Here is a 16,208-nt window from a genome sequence, read left to right as displayed (position 1 = left end):
TTAAAACTACATACTGTATATCCAGCACATGTATTTTACATATTTCAAATTAACATATGTCTCACGACAAGAACCTTTCTCTGATTGTAAAGGTCTTGCTATTATTGTATAATAAACATTATGACACCTTTTTTCATGCAAAAACAAAAAAATGCAACAGGAGAAAATGAAACATACAAAATACAATAGTATAAATAGCAGAGATTAAAGTAATAATAATAAAAGAAAAAAAAAAAGAAGAAGTTGGCACTGTCAAAAAACGAAAGAAAAAAAAAACATAAAACCAGGACTGTTAGTTTACGGACGGGGTTTAACCGAAGAAGGAAGTGCGCAGCAGTGAAGCCTCTCACTCTGCGTCTGTACTCTTTGATGAACATTTCGGTCAAACAAGCTTCACTCCGTCTGAAATCCCAGGAGTGCGAATATCTGCCACAGTCTCCCGGTGAACTTCTTGGGAAATGGATGTTTTACAAATGTCACATTTATTTTCACCCTCACGGACTGGACATTATGAACTCTTTTTGATCACATGAACAGACAGCAGGGGTAATATGGGCAAATTTCAGTCCAAACTTGGTGAGATATTTTTTTTACGTCGCAAATTGTGTTGATTTTAAAGTTGGAATCGCTTCTGACATGTATTATATTCTCTTTTTGTTTATTATCTTGGCAGCCTCGAAGCGTAGACAGAGTCCTGAAGGTGACAACACAGATACTGTACAGATAAATCTACATACATGTGTTTATATGTGTGTTTTCACATTTATTCTGTTGTTCTGCAGGTGGTAGTTTGGCTTCCAGTGCGCTGAGCTGTCAGAAGGAGCAGGAGCGTTTCCACATCCACAAGACCAAACTGACAGAGGTAGATTATTGGGCTTTATCATTCATTTTGATAATACCTACCAATACACCGACCCACATAAGGTATCACACAAAAACCCTGCTGGTGTTAATGGATGACCAGGCTTGAGTCTCCCACAGTGATGGATGGAAAATATTCAGCACCTGAAACTGGCCACATGAGAATGACAGCCAGAGGTTTGAGATTTTATTAATAATTATGTTTTAAAAGAACTAAACACATCAGATTTATTATTTAATAAATTACCTTAATATCACAATGAATTTCCTATAGTGAACTATTTTTTTTATCATGGTTTAAATGTACCATATGTTTTTGGTATCATTACATCCCTACTAAGTACATTCACTCAAGTACTGTACTGAAGTTAAAATTTTGTCATACTTATTCTTTATTTGAGTTTTCCATTTTCTGTTACTTTATATTCCTACTACACTACATTTCAGAAAGAGATATTGTACTTTTTACTCAACTGCACTTCTCTATGCTTGTATGCTACGATGCAGCACTCTGTAAGTACTTTGGATACTTTAAAGTACATTTTGTTGATAATACTTCTTTACATTTACATGAGTAACATTTTGTAACTGAGTAACAACTCAGGACATTTACTTGTAATTGCTTATTTTTAGACTATCACATTTCCAATTTTACTTAAGAATCTTTTTACTTGTATATTTGTTTTAACTTTAAAAAACAAGTGCCATCAGCACTTACTCACACTCTGTGTTTTAAAGTAAGCCAACAAAAACAACGTCCCTCTGCAGACTATGAAAAAAGAAGGGTCTTGGGAGCGTTTTAACTCTGAAACAACGCATGCTGGGAATTTGAACTAATGTGTTGACTGTACAATAGACATTACATAAAACTTGTATATTTAGTTAATGAGAAAAGGTGAGTTGATTTCACTCTTTTGTGTCTTTTACAGTTTCTACAATGTACTGAACATCATAGAGAGTTTGGGGGATTTTTTCTTATCCAAATCAATAGTCTAAGGATAAAGAGTGTCATATATATGTAATTTTCTGTAATAATGAAGTGAGTTGACTTCAAATTGATAATATCAAACAACGCATATGTATTTTCGGGCAGATTTTTCCTCCAGAATATCCTCTTAAATGTATGAAAGATGTATATTAAGTCTGTTCCCATAATGAAGGGGGGGAAAAGCAATAAAAACACTGGTATTAGCACCCTCCTCATACTGGTTTATTGCAATACCAACAGCTTCATCTCAGTTAAGCCAGTTTTGGGATAAACAGTATTTGCTCACATCACATCCAGGGAGACATAAAAGGTGTTTGGAGGCAGTCGTATATTTATTCTTCCACCCTTCCTGCTCCATCTCTATAAAGAGACGTCCAAGTCTGTGAAGTGCAACACGACCACCCCCCTCCAAACAGCAAGCTCTTTATACCCTACGACTGCACTGAAAAAAAAAAAAAACAGTCTCCACATCTGGTACTGCTTTCCTTCTCCAGACAGACAGACTGTGAGGAAAAAGATGTGGGGAGGGGTGTTTGATTGCGTAAATGGCATCACATGTACAGGAGACTGTTGGCATTAAGGAAGCAGTCACGTTTGGGGCTCAGACACAGTTGAAGAGAAGACAAATGGTCCTCTTCATTAGGTTTGAGTCATGGGAAACGGTCTGCTATTAACTATAAACACACTGATTTGATCTGTGTAACCAGATTTTTCAGTAAAATAAATCAAAAATGTTTTATTTGCTTCCAAAGAACACAGAGTGGCCTCTAAGAACAGTAAATTTACTTATCCACCCAAGTGAAATATGATAAAACAATCAACATGATGTTTTTATTTTTATTCAGCTTGTTTGATCTTTCAGCTGCTGCAGTCATGAGTTTTGGTGAGAGTTCCCACCAGTTTTGTTGTTTTGAGGTTTTGAAAGTGTTAGAAATGAAAGGATGTATGTGTACCAGGCGGTATGGAAAGTTCTACAGTTTGGAAAAAGATGTCGACTCTGCCAAGTTGTTTAAAGGGCTGTGGTGGAGTTTCTCTGCTTGTTAATGGCAAAGAGCTTCATGTGAAGCTCATGATTTTCCAGCTTATTACAGTTTGACACTCTGTGACATCAACGCTTTAAAGTGCAAACAGCAAATAAGTCAGATGAGATGATGAGAGATCTTATATTGTTTTCTGTCAGTGTTTTGGTCTCACATGAACCCTCTTTTTGTACATCCTAAGTTAAGTTGATTTAATTTGAAAAGACTAGTTTAGCCAATTTTGTAATGATTCAAATGATGGAGTTTTTAAATAGACCTGACATTAATTCAGTTGTGCAGCACTCTGTGTAGTTGTAAGCTTACTGAAAACATGTTCAGTAAGCTTAAAATGTTAAGTTGAACCAACAACTGGTTTGCAGTGTCTTCACTATTGTGAAAACAAACAACCATGACTCATCTTGAAGGGTTTTAGAGAGTTTTAACTCTCAAACAATGCATGCTGGAAAGTCTGCTGATATGCTGATCATGCTTCTTTAAAAACTTAATTTAATGAGTTGATTGAACTACTGTCCAGTACATCAATTCAACTCATCATTTCAAGTCAAATGATTTTAAGTTAGGAGAGCTCAGGTTTATAAGTTCTTAAGTGTTCTGAGAATAAATACAAATTTTAAGTTTAAATAACTCGAATAAATAAAAATTGTATATTTATGTTAAGTTAATGAGAAAAGATGAGTTGATTTCAATAAATTCTTGTATGATTTTTAGTGTTGATATTAAGTTTTTATGAAAAGTTTACATTAAAAGAGTCATTTATAAATAGCTATGTAATTTTTCTTTTAATAGAAGCTATCTTAAAACTTTGATAACACATAACTAAGACACACAGACACATTAACTGACTATGTACATACATACCTGTCAAATACCAGTGAGTCAGGTTCAGACAACATCGTTTTCTAAAGAAACACAAACCTGTTTGCTTTGCTATGATGTGTGGGTGTGCGTGTGTGTGGGTATGTGTGTGTGTATGTGTGTGTGCGCGTGTGTATGAGTGTAAGTGAGGCTGACTTAACATGTTAGGTTTCATGAACGCTATGTACACACTAACATCCAAGAGCAAACACCAGGAGCAGGATTTTAATCTCTTCACACGTCAGTTTCATATTGTCAGATATAACTAACAACAAGGAGTGGTGACTCTGAGTGCCAAGCTCAAAGAAATCTATTACGTTTGTTATTTTGTTTGCACTTTTAAACCACCCGTCAGACCAGTTGATGGTTTTTATACCAGTGTGTTTCTATGCTGAGTGTACACAAGTTACTTTAAGTGCTGAAACATTATTTTTTGTAAATATTTTTGAGCACAAATCCACCCTAGAAAACCAGTTTGTTCACTTACATCCCTCTTTTCCCGTCTAGAATTTGAAGTTGTCTTGTTGGAGTAATAAAACATTTATAACTGTATATAGACCATCTTGCGATAGGATCACACCAGCTGCAGCAACATCCTCACATTTTGACCCATTAGTATTCAGTAGTCATTATTATATTATTACATGATCACTTAGCACTCGTGGGTCAGATCACATCCATCCTCAAACTCAGGCTTCATTCTAATCTCAACAAGGGATGTTAATGATTACTCACTAAGCAATTAATCGCACAAAATCTGCTACCCTAATCTTCGGTACACACATGTTAAGTTATGCATATCGTGCATCTGGCATGTTTGTGAAACTATTGTGTTGACAAATATATAAACACCAGCCAGTACTCAAAATTGCTTCTGTGGTAGTTACCACTACAGTTAGTGTTTCCAGGACCACATTTTGCCATGTTGACACACACACACACACACACACACACACACACACACACACACACACACACACACACACACACACACACACAGACTCACAAGGTGAAATTTTTCCTCAAGTCTTAAAGTGGATAGGAATTATTAAAACTGGGATACACTGATGCAGAATTTAAAACATATTGGCATGAGGGGCATTAAGTTGTGGGATCAGTGGCCCCTTCCCTTCCTTCTACCCTCCTACTTCCAGTGCCCGTCACTGCATCTTGCGCGGTTGTGACGCTCTTACATTGACTAAATCTGTCCACAGACGTGTAAACGCCTGGCAAAGTACTCAAAACTGCCTCTGGGGTAGTTGCAGTAAGTGTCTTCAGGACCACATTTTGCCATGAGGACACACAGGGGTGTACTGGGGGTTAAAGCCAAATAAACTTCATCCACCTCTTTGAAATGAAGCTGAGTTTACTCATCTAAATTCAGACTGACTGTATCAATCAATGAGGGAAAGCAAGGTGGGTACAGTTTAATTTATCAACACACCCCTGACACAGAGACGGACTCTAGTTTTAGGATCTTTCTGCAGCCTGATTTCCAAATTAAAAGGAGAGTCCCAGTACAGAAGTCATCAGAGCGTCATGTCTCCATGTCTTACACTGAAACTTCCTATCCAGGTATCAGGTTATCAGTCAGGCTGTTTGACATTCTTGCTGAGACAAAGGCAGCTACTGTTCTGCTAACGCCTGAAACGTTGTGGTATCATAATGGATGCGTGGACGGATGATGTACAATGAGGGCGCACAACAGAGAAGGAAGCAGAGGATTTTTTCCAGGCAGGCCTTTCTGCTACCTGCACTATCTCTTCCAATTGCCAACCCTCTTTCGCTGGAAACTGAACCCAGCATCAAAGCTTCACGGCAGGCAGAGCGTGGCGAGCAGAGCGCAGAGGGCGTTATGTTATGTTGTATGTATGTGGGTGTGAGGCATCTTATCGTTTCTCGTGTATCAGTGTGACGTTAGATAAGAAAAGTGTCTTGTTCTCTTCAGTTTTGGTTTCCACCTGATTTTGTATGATCAGATTTTTTTTTTTAAATCACAGGAATGGGTATGAATCCTATGGTTTTATAATATTATAGTGGTCTGAGGATTGGAGGAAGTATTCAGTTACTTTGCTTGAGTAAAAGTAGCAATGCCACACTGTGAGAATACTTCACTACAAGTAAGCATCCTGCATCCAACAGGACTATTTGCTTAAATAAAAAGATGTAAGTATTAAGTAAAAGTACACATTCTGCAGTAAAATGGTCCCTGTTAGTGTTTTACTATTATATTTAATGTTTCTACATTAATATTACTGCTGCTTTAATGTGTATGTTGAATTTTACTGCTGTAGATGTTTAAGACTTAAGCTGATCTGAACTATTTTAATACTGTCAGTTAGTTTAATTTACAGTGATGCATCAGATACTATGAGATGATCATGTTTGTAGATTTGCCACCCACTGAGAACCACATATCTCTAAAAAGTAATCCATTTAAGATGAACACAGTCCTGTGTTCATCTTTTTTGACAGTACATTTTCCAGCTAGACTTAAGCTAAATGGGTTTTAAATAGTTTATTTAGCTTAAAGGTGCAATGCGTAAGAATGTTAGATTAAAACATCCAACAATTAACAGAATTTGAAGAAATAACTTAAGTTAGGAGATGTGATTCTTTCCCCAGAGACTAATCTAATGACTTTAGTGATAAGAATAGACACTAACCCCACAGATGTTCAGGGACTGGTCCACCTAGCTCACATCTGGAGATCAAACCTGATACTCATAGGACATGAAAATCACTTAATTGCTTCCTCTCTTCCTCTTCTTCTTCTTCTTCTTCTTCTTCTTCCTTTCTAACGTCTGCTCTCTGTTAATTTATAACTCTGTTACTTTTTCACAGAACTTGTACGTAGAATTGAGGGAAAACAAGTGTGACCATAACTGCAACCTCAAAGGTGAGTAGAGAATTATGTGACTTACATTAATATTGCTCACTTTCTATGTATTAATTAATACCGTGTATATTCTGTGCATTAAAGTTCTGATATATGAGTTTTAATAGGTCAATTCCCTCGCGTTCAAGGAAAAGGAAACAGCAAAATGAAACACGTGTTTTTTATTTGTGTGTGAAAGCTTCGACCTCTGGATGTACAGCTTTCAGTTAGCTCCTTTCTGCTGCCAAACATTTATTGAAAACAGAGCTTATGACAAGGAATAAATTAATTACAAAGGAGCAGCAATGTTAACACAACAGTTACAGCTTCTGACAAATGTGAGTCTACTGGATATTTACAGTCCAGCTCTGCTCTGTGTGTTGTTTAGTGGTTCTGCCACCAAAGAAGACTCCTGACAGAGGTAACAGCTTCCATCTCCAGACGAAGAAGAGGAACGGCCATGCTGCTGTGAGCGTACACCTCCATATCGCTGACTAATAAACATTTGCAAATCATTTTTATACTTTCCAAACAACTTCTGGATAATTGCAGTATTAATTATGATTATATGTGTTTTTTAAGTTTTGTGGCACACATGCAAAGTCATGCATCTGATACTAATCAACAGTGTATTTTAAAAATTACAGATTGTGGTTTTACCCGTCTGCGTCAACTCGCACACCACTCAAATTACTGTAAACTTTAATTCTACCTCATAAACTACTGTTGCTGCGGTTAAACATTTATTACAGCAGTACTAAGCTTGTTTTCCTGACTGTATGTGCACGTGCAGGTCACAGAGTGTAATGTGGGGCTTGGTGAGGACAGTCAGCAGGAGTGGGTCTTCACACTGTACAACTTTGACAACAGTGACAAGGTCACCAAAGAGGTACAGTAGGTTTCTTTTATGCATATTGTTTAAATTATGTACTGTTTTAATAAGTGTGCTTTGTATACAGTGTGTATATGTGTGTGTGTGTGTGTGTTCTGCAGGACATGTGCAGTCTGATACACTCCATGTATGAAGTTCTGGAGGCATCAGTCAAGCAGCCTTGCGGTGGCACTACACCCCTGAAGATAAAGCTTGTTATAAGTCCTTCTGCAGACCCAGAAAAGACCTCACAAATAGGTAAAAAGACATTTTGATGTGGCTCAGTTAACCATAGGATATAATGTGTGGGACAAACACTGACGACAGAGCCTCACTATGCAAAAACATTGTGATTTAACTTATAGGGATTGTTCATATTTATAAAGTGGGGTTGTATGATGTACTTATCAATAGCCAGTGTATTTTCTATAGTAGATGGTGGTCAACACACCCCCAGTTTGGAGAAGCAGCAGGAGTACTGGTGTAGGAAGCTAAGGGATGTACTGCTATGAACAGGGACAGCAACAAAACATGTTTTAGCCATAAAATTTAGCCTAAGAAAGGCCTATCTAAAACAATCAATATAAGCTTCTGCTATATTTATTTGCTTTACCTTGCAGTCAGACAGCCTTTTCTGACTGGAAACCGTTGTTACATCACAGTCTTCAAAGCCCCCAGACTCCCTTGGCAAGAACAGAACAGTCATTTTACCTTGCAAGACACTGGACGTGATGGTTGCCCACTGCCTCATTTGGTTGGTTTGCGCGTGAATTTGATGAATCCAAACTAAAGAAATTAACAGATCAAGGCAGCGGTAGTCCAGAAACTCCCATGTTCTGCCATATGTCTGATTTTGTCTACAGAGTTTGGTCGGTCTGGGCGGAGCGATATTTGGCTTAACAGTAGTTTCCCATCAGAAAAGTGTGACAGCAAGTAAAGTGGTGGAAAAAAGTGAAATTGGTGTTGATTTTCTGTCACTGTTATGATAACATCCCTCTCTCATTAAAAACAGCAGCAGAGAAGGAGCAAAGTGCATCCGAGGAGGCGGGAACACCAAAAAGAAGACTTTATTGTGCTGATGAAAACATAGAGCGCAGAAACCACTACCTGGATCTAGCTGGAATTGAAAACTATTCCTCCAAGTTTGACAATACTGGTATAGAAACTCCTCTATTGCCACATTTTATGACCTGTAATATTTTTTTCATGTGCAGTAAATTTTCTTCTTTTTCTGCTAGAATCTCCCTCTCTGGAGCGGAGACAGGATGCTCACTCTACTCCTCAGCACCACCCCGTGGTGATCAGCGAGAACTGCATCTCCCCTGATTATCCTAGAGGCCCACCCATCTCTCAGTCCCTGAGAAGCAAGGCCATGTTAGTGGGGAAGGACAAGAATGGAGGAGAGGGAAGGTCCTGCAGGTACCATAGCCAGCATCCTGCTTCATGGTGCCATCTGCCCCCGTCTCAGCCTGCAGCTCAGCGCACTCACAGCAAGAGGCTTCGCTCCAGGGCACAAGATGCTGCCTCCTCGCACCTTAGACCCACACCGGGGGGAGATAGGGAACTTCTTTCCCACCTTCAGCCCTCATGTGGGGCACTGGCCTCCCCAGCCCAAAGACATGAGCACCATCACCACCATGAGCACCATCATCACCACCACCACCACTATCACCCTTCATAAATGCATTTTAAATATATATATGAGACAGGTGAGAAGAGGTGGTGTGCCGTGCTGAACTGATGAATGGGTAGTTTTGGAGGTCAAATGCAACTCGACAGGTCCTTGAATCAGCTCAATCACATTATAAAGCACTGTTATCTAATGTAAACGAAGCCTAAAAGATTACCTACTCTAGATCTAAGAAGGCCAGTTCAGCGTTACTGAATGATACTTTTACAGCCATTTAAATTGACAGGTTCCTCTCAGGTACTTAAGCTTGAAATTATTTCAATGCACACTTTGTAGAGATACATACCTGCATTTTAACCTAAAACTTGAACACTAACCAACATTGCATATTAACAACATCTTTTCTGTATTAATATACTTAGATAATGTAGAGTTGCGCAGTGTATCTTTAATGAAAATGTATTCTGTTTCCTCTGACATGGTCACATTTTTGCCTCCTGACCGAATATGTGTACCACTGAACAAATACCAGAGGAGGGGGCAAGTCATTGTTTTGCAAGTCACAAGAAAGTCTGGAATCTTTGCACAACGCCAAGTCCTAAACTTTGCGTTTCAAGTCCTAACCACGTCATAATGCGCTCCTCTCCAAATGTAATGTAATTTTAACAACAGAGTAATAATATATTAAATTTACACAAATCACAAGTGCTTTTTAAAATGTGTATTTATTTGTTAAAACAGGTGCAACAGGGGGCACCCCTATAGCTCATTTGGTAGAGCGTGCACCCCATGTGCTGAGGCCATCAGTCCTCTGCAGCAGCTGCTGGTTTGACTCCTACCTGCAGCCCATTTGCTGCATGTCATTCTCTCTCTCTACCCTCTTTCCTGTCATATCTTCAGCTTTCTTTATCAAAAATAAAGCCAAAAAAATAATCTAAAAAAACAAAACAAACAAAAAAAGCAACCGAACTTAATCATATCATGTGTTAGATAGAGACACTGAAGAGGCAGACAGGAAACAGGATAAAGTGGGGTATGATATGCAACAAAGGCCAGCATGCACTGTAACCATTTAGCTACCAAGGTGCTCCCTATTCTACAACACTATATATATAATATAATATAACCACAACAGAATGAATTGTGTATGTTTCTGTCCTGTCTTGTATTTAGGAGATTCAGGAAATGAAATGATTCGTGTCACACATTTTAAATAACGTAATTTTTCATCTTTGGACGTGGGAGAAGGTATGAATTATATTTTAAGTCAGAAGGCTCAAGTCCAACTGAAGTCATGAGTCATTGGTGTTAAAGTCCACGTTGTTAAGTTGAGTCTAAAGTCATCAAATTAGTGACTCGAGTGCAAGTCATGTGACTGGAGTCCACAGCTCTCAAGTCAAGATGGTCAGATTCTATTTAGAATATCATAAATCACAATTTGCCTCTGGGGGTTTTACAGTCTGTACAGTGTGTGACACTCTCTGTCTCGTAGACCCTCGACTGAGTAATAAAAAAAATCCCTTTAACGAGAGATAATGGAAGAAACCTCAGGGACAGTCCTCTGACAAATATTTAATTACTGAATAATTTCTAAGTTGATAGTTTGAGAAAGAACACTGGGGATTGAAAAATTGAGTCCCATGTGCTTGAAATGACAATTAATAATTTATAGTTAATATTAAAATTACAATAACACAAAGTCCTTTGTTTTCTTGTCTTTCTTTAATGTATGGTAGTGACAATTTTAACGCAATCACAGCAATTCATTCGACGGAGACAGGCTTCCCTTGAATGTACAAACAACTGTTTGTAATATATTCTGCATTTCTGGGCAGAATTTGTTGATTTTAGTTATATTTTTACATACCAGTGGCACAATACAGTAATTATATTGACAAATTGAGACACATTCACATGTATCAGTTTTTTGTTTTTTTGTTTTAATTTATATTTATAATTATATACAAAATACAAATCTACAAATCAATCTTCAAGAAAAAATAAAATAAGACATACAGTATTCCATGTTTCGTCCACATAAACACAAAAGCTCAACATCTGTATCTTCATATCAACTTAAATATATTAAATATAAATCAATATTTAACATATAGTTCATATGAATGTGCACACATACATCTTTTATCCTTCATCATCCTTCAAAACCACCTGTTCCTTCATTTTAACAACAAACACAAGGGGAAAAAAACAGGCTAATAAACAAAAAAACATCAGGTTGTTTTTAGACTCCACATCTGCACTAATGTTCATATGAGGAGAAATCCATCATGGAAGAGGCCCATGTCTGACACAAGCCTCAGTAGACCATAATGCATTGCAACCATGTGACATGTAATTTCAGAGTGTGCAGAGAGTTTACTGAGGCAGGTTAGGAGAAAAACTAAATAACAGCACCTTATGACTACCTATAGTTGAATGCATTAAACATTACAAACTGCTGAAGTCTCTGTAATACAGACTTGATTGTTTCTAGTGTTGCACTGTTCTATTTCTGCTCTCACAACAATGTTTTCTTTTGTGTGTCGTGTAGGCCTCACAAAGAGGTGTGAATAATGACAAGTTTCCCCGTGCCATTCAAATGTTATTCCTACTAATCTCTCTGGCAAGAGTTGCAAACGGACACTGAACCCGACGAAGGACGTGAGACAGCTGCTTCTATTAATAACCTCTACCACCCTCTTACCTACCACGAGACCCCCGTGCCTTGCTCCTGTCTCGCCACAGCAAGCCTTGTTCCAGATACATGCACAACACCGAGACAGACAGCAACAGAGGAAATCAACAAAGGAGGCAAAACACTGACACAGAGAGAGCTGTTTGACTGCAGCTCTCATCAACAAACCAGGAAACTCACAATACAACCTGGAAACATGAAGTCACTGCGATTCCTTGCTGCTGAGGGCTTCATCCAGAGTGGTCCGAGTGCTCTGGAGAACCTCCACTGTGTGTCTTTTAACCTCTTTCCACTTCTCTTCAAGGCCTGCTACCTCCACGAGGAGGCTGACCTGCTCCATGATTTGGTCCAGACGTGGCCTCTGCCTGAGCTCAACCTGCAGAGGCTGCTGGGAAAGACGGCCGACTGTCAGATGGACCTCACCTCCCGCACCTGCCGGCTTTGTCTCAAGGCTATTCTAACTGGATTAAAGGTACTTAAATGGATTTAAATGACTTATTATATTCAATAAGTATGCATTATTAATGGTATATCATCAGTATCAGCAGATAAAGGCTTTAAAATTAAATATTGGTTTTGTCATGAAATGCTGATATTTTTGTCAACAAAATGACACTTAAAGGGCGCATGTGAGTCTGTCTTTGATATGGAGTGGTCCAAAACGGTCAGTAGTAGTTTTCTTATTTTGCCCACTGAATATGTACATTTTGAAAAGCATTGCATTTTATTTTGAAAAGCTTTGTATTTTATTTTGAAAAGGACTGTATTCTATGTCTGCATCTGCCAATGGGCCATCTCAATAAGAGTAAACAGGATAATACATTAATTCCAGAATTCAGCAATCGACCAAAATAAGTTAGAAAATATTATTATACATTGGATAACAGCAAAAATACAATATTGCACATCCCTAATATTTATGTCATACTCATGTTTTAGTTGCATTTTCCGTGCCATGTTTTGCAATTTTTAACTGGTTTAAATACACCTGCTTTGACTTGTTACTGGTTTAAAATCATCATAAACTGACTATACAATCATTTTCCCTCAAAGGATTACGTGCTGTCTCCTCCAAGAACCTACGCCAAGAGCTTGCATGCGGTGGACCTGACTTCCCTGAAGGATGTCGAACACCAGGACTGTCCCTGCAAGTCCACCATGGGTCGATGGGCAAGAACCCAGCTCTTGACCCAAATGTGCTATGAGACCATGGTGGCCATGCAAGCCGCGGACGTGTCCCGATCTGCTTTTGAGACCTCTATTGATGTCCGTTTGAACGGCTACGTCACAGGCCGCAACTATGAGCTGGTGGCTCAGGCCTTCCTGCTCCTCCGCTACTGTCCACTGAAGCTTCGCTTTGTCAGTTTTCGGGCTGATTCCCTCACTCTCAAGCAGCTGTTCTATGTTCTTCGCCTGGCAGAGCCCGAGGCCATTTCCAAGCTGGAGGTGGTCCACAATGTTCCCCTGGAAGCCGTACACCTGGAGGTGCTGCTGTCCAGGGTGGAGTTCCCTATGTTACAGTCTTTGACCCTGCCGCCCGGGGCGCTGGACGTGAGGAGGCTGGGTGCTGATGATGAAGATCTGCTGGCCGTCATCGGCAACCTGCTGGCACAACTGGGGAACCTGACAGAGCTCTATGTTGGCTTCTCTACTCTGACTGGACACCTGCGCAGGCTGCTGAAGTGAGTAACTGGACAGAGAGAGTGGTGGAGAAGGACAACAAGGTGTCCTTGTTTGGACGGATATTTATGTGAACGAGGTGACATCCACACTGCAGCATCAAGAGCTTTAATATAGCTCGCAATAACGAGCATCACGACACATTCCAGCTCTGAAGTTCTTGTTAAACAATGGGGGGTATTTTCTTTTTAAAATTGTTGACTTAATGCCAGAGTACGGACAAACAGCTGCACCTGGTCTCAGCTGCAGGTTAGCCAGAGACCTGCAGGACAGACTTTGCAGTTCAGATCAGGAATAGAAGAGGACCAGAAACCCCAAACAACAAAGCTGCCAGTCTCAGCCTGGCATGTTTTATTTTGATTTTGATTTTACCAGGAAGTCCCATTAAGATCAAAAATCTGTTTTATAAGACAGACAGTATCAGTACAGTATCACAACATATGAAAATGCAATACAAGACAAAAGTACCCAGTAAAATAAGAACAGCTATTCAAACTTGTTGGCCTGCCAGGTGTTTCTAGGGAGAAAAAAAATCTGCAAAATTATAGTACAAATCAGTGTTCACACTGTTTTATTATTTTTTAAAAGGTAAATGCTCCTTAAAGCTACTAGAGAGAGTTTTTAAATGGTTATGAAACCATCTCAATTTAGTACTAATGCCTCTACATGACCTACATAAGCAAACCAGACCATCCGTGAGAAGATCGTCTATTTCTGTATAGTTGTTTTTATTGGCTGTCACCAGGTCAGATGCTCTGTGAAAGCAGAGGAAACGAGCCTGTGTTTACATTTTTCCAGCTAAAGTTACATTGAGTCAGATGTTAACCAGCTAAAAATAAGAAAGGGGACATTATTATGTTGATAATATTGTTGATGATGTTACATTTTTTGGTTATTACAGCCAGCTTTTGACAACAGGAGCCTCCTGAATCAACAAAATATGAACAAAATATGTAGTAGCTTTTTTATATGTATGTCAGAGTACCATTTTGTACCTTAAAACAGTAAAATAGGTTTCAGTTTTGGCCTTTCATGGAAAAATGTTTGGGCACCCCTGTTATAGAAAGTACAGTCTAGACCTGCCTTACATGAAAGGTGGCCTGGGATAACTTATGCTTTCTACTCGCCACATCCAAACTTATAGTTGTGTTCAGTTCTGGTACAATGGACATTTCATCTAAGTAATTTCTTTACCCCTCTCTATTTTCTACCCAGTCCTCTGAACACTCCCCTGCAGTGCCTGGAGCTGGCTAACTGCCGCCTGAACCGTGTGGACATGACGTACCTGTCCAACAGCCTCCACAGTGAGGCCCTGGTCCGCCTGGACATCAGCGGCCATGACATCTTCACCTCTTTCTCCACCTCTTTCCACAAATTGCTCGGCCGTTGTTCAGCCACGTTGTCCAGCCTGGCCCTTGAAGAGTGTAACATAGAGGACGAGCACATGGACGCCTTCACTAACGCTCTGGCTTCATGTCAGGCGCTGGAGGAACTCAAAGTCCTGGGAAACCCTCTGACCTCTGCAGCCCTGCGCAGGTTGTTCTCCATGCTGTCTACAAGCTTTCCCAAGTTGAAGTACATAGAGGTGCCGGTTCCCCGTGACTGCTACTCTGAAGATGTTACGTATCCTCTGGATGATTCGGTCCTGCTGCGGTACAACAAGGAGCTGTTCCAGGAGGTCAGGGATCAGCTGATGGGGATCATGGAGGGAGCTGGTAGAGGGAGTGTGGAGGTCTGCACCCCACTCATGGGGGCTTACGACCCAGACATTAATGAGACCAGCAATGAGCTGGGAGTGTCCATATTAAAACATTTTAACAGCATTGTTGGGACCTTCATAGGAACCATAACAGATGTGGACAACAGGAGATCACAGGCTATGAAAGATGATTAATGGGTTTAGAGCTGCAAAGATTAGATATTTAATCAGTTAGTCCATTGCAAGAAAATTAGTTGCCAACTATTGTGATAATCAATTAATCGTTTCAGTCATTTTTCAACAAAAAATATAAAACATTTGCTCGTTCCAGCTTCTTGAAGGGATAGCTCACCCAAAAATGGGAAATCGGTCATTATCTATTCACTCTCATGCTGATTGAAGATCATGTTTTCAGCCTGAATTGTCACTGTAGATGTTTAGCTTGGAGCCAAGACAAGCAGTATGGAGATACTGCTTGTCTGGCATAGCTTTTTTTCCCCCAGTTATTTTTTATGTTTGAAAACTGGTTACCATTAAATTAGATTGTTTGGGAGATTCTGTTATGCTGTTTTCCTGTGAAACTCCAGCAGTGTTTTGCAGTCTAACAAAATAAACCCAGCCCTCAATCAGGATGAGGGTGAGTAGAAAATGACTGAATTTTCATTTTTGGGTGAACTATCCACTTAAATGTAAAAAATAGACATTTGTGTACAGCTGACCAGAATTGTCAAACCTGATAGAAATGTTCATGCTTTTGTTGACTATCAGTGACCCCTGCAAATAATTTCACCCCTTTCAAAACTGTGTTCATACGCTAAATTACACAACTATTATTTATTTCAGTGTAGTGCTAGTAGTTAGCCAGCAAAGCACTGTCCCCCACACAGCGTGAGACAAACACTGTGAAAATAGTTCATTTGTTTGATTTTTATGGATTAAAATCATATACAGAAATATAACTAAGTACATTTGCTCAAATATTGTACTTGTACTTGAGTATTTTTATTTCAT

General features: G+C 39.3%; 2 protein-coding genes across 2 annotated transcripts; both read left to right on the top strand.

The window, feature by feature from the left end:
* The first annotated feature begins 263 nt into the window (after positions 1–263).
* On the top strand, positions 264–10,822 carry LOC146313035 (protein naked cuticle homolog 2-like). The gene is made up of 9 exons (XM_084738879.1): positions 264–576; positions 674–700; positions 783–862; positions 6,589–6,643; positions 7,011–7,090; positions 7,416–7,511; positions 7,616–7,751; positions 8,506–8,649; positions 8,732–10,822. The coding sequence occupies exons 1-9, from the start codon at positions 552–554 to the stop codon at positions 9,172–9,174; spliced, it is 1,086 nt and encodes a 361-aa protein (XP_084595005.1). The 5' UTR covers positions 264–551; the 3' UTR covers positions 9,175–10,822.
* Positions 10,823–11,346: 524 nt separating this feature from the next.
* lrrc14b (leucine rich repeat containing 14B) lies at positions 11,347–16,150 on the top strand. Its single transcript, XM_084739286.1, has 3 exons — positions 11,347–12,290; positions 12,872–13,500; positions 14,714–16,150. The coding sequence occupies exons 1-3, from the start codon at positions 12,015–12,017 to the stop codon at positions 15,390–15,392; spliced, it is 1,584 nt and encodes a 527-aa protein (XP_084595412.1). The 5' UTR covers positions 11,347–12,014; the 3' UTR covers positions 15,393–16,150.
* The last annotated feature ends 58 nt before the right edge of the window (positions 16,151–16,208 follow it).

Source organism: Lutjanus erythropterus, chromosome 16, assembly GCF_056507025.1.
Source record: "Lutjanus erythropterus isolate fLutEry1 chromosome 16, fLutEry1.hap2, whole genome shotgun sequence".
Classification (NCBI taxonomy): Eukaryota; Metazoa; Chordata; class Actinopteri; order Lutjaniformes; family Lutjanidae; genus Lutjanus; species Lutjanus erythropterus.
The sequence above is the reverse complement of the archived record's forward strand: the minus strand, read 5'-3'. Positions and strand labels throughout refer to the sequence as shown.

What these genes read in the sequence shown, in the direction of transcription:
- LOC146313035 (XM_084738879.1), top strand. Translation starts at nt 552, where the DNA reads ATGGGCAAATTTCAGTCCAAACTTG. An exon ending in CAAATTTCAGTCCAAACTTG is followed by an intron (nt 577 to 673) that starts GTGAGATATTTT and finishes TTATCTTGGCAG; the next exon opens with CCTCGAAGCGTAGACAGAGT. An exon ending in ACAAGACCAAACTGACAGAG is followed by an intron (nt 863 to 6,588) that starts GTAGATTATTGG and finishes ACTTTTTCACAG; the next exon opens with AACTTGTACGTAGAATTGAG.
- lrrc14b (XM_084739286.1), top strand. Translation starts at nt 12,015, where the DNA reads ATGAAGTCACTGCGATTCCTTGCTGCTGAGGGCTTCATCCAGAGTGGT. An exon ending in CTATTCTAACTGGATTAAAG is followed by an intron (nt 12,291 to 12,871) that starts GTACTTAAATGG and finishes TTTCCCTCAAAG; the next exon opens with GATTACGTGCTGTCTCCTCC. An exon ending in CACCTGCGCAGGCTGCTGAA is followed by an intron (nt 13,501 to 14,713) that starts GTGAGTAACTGG and finishes TTTTCTACCCAG; the next exon opens with TCCTCTGAACACTCCCCTGC.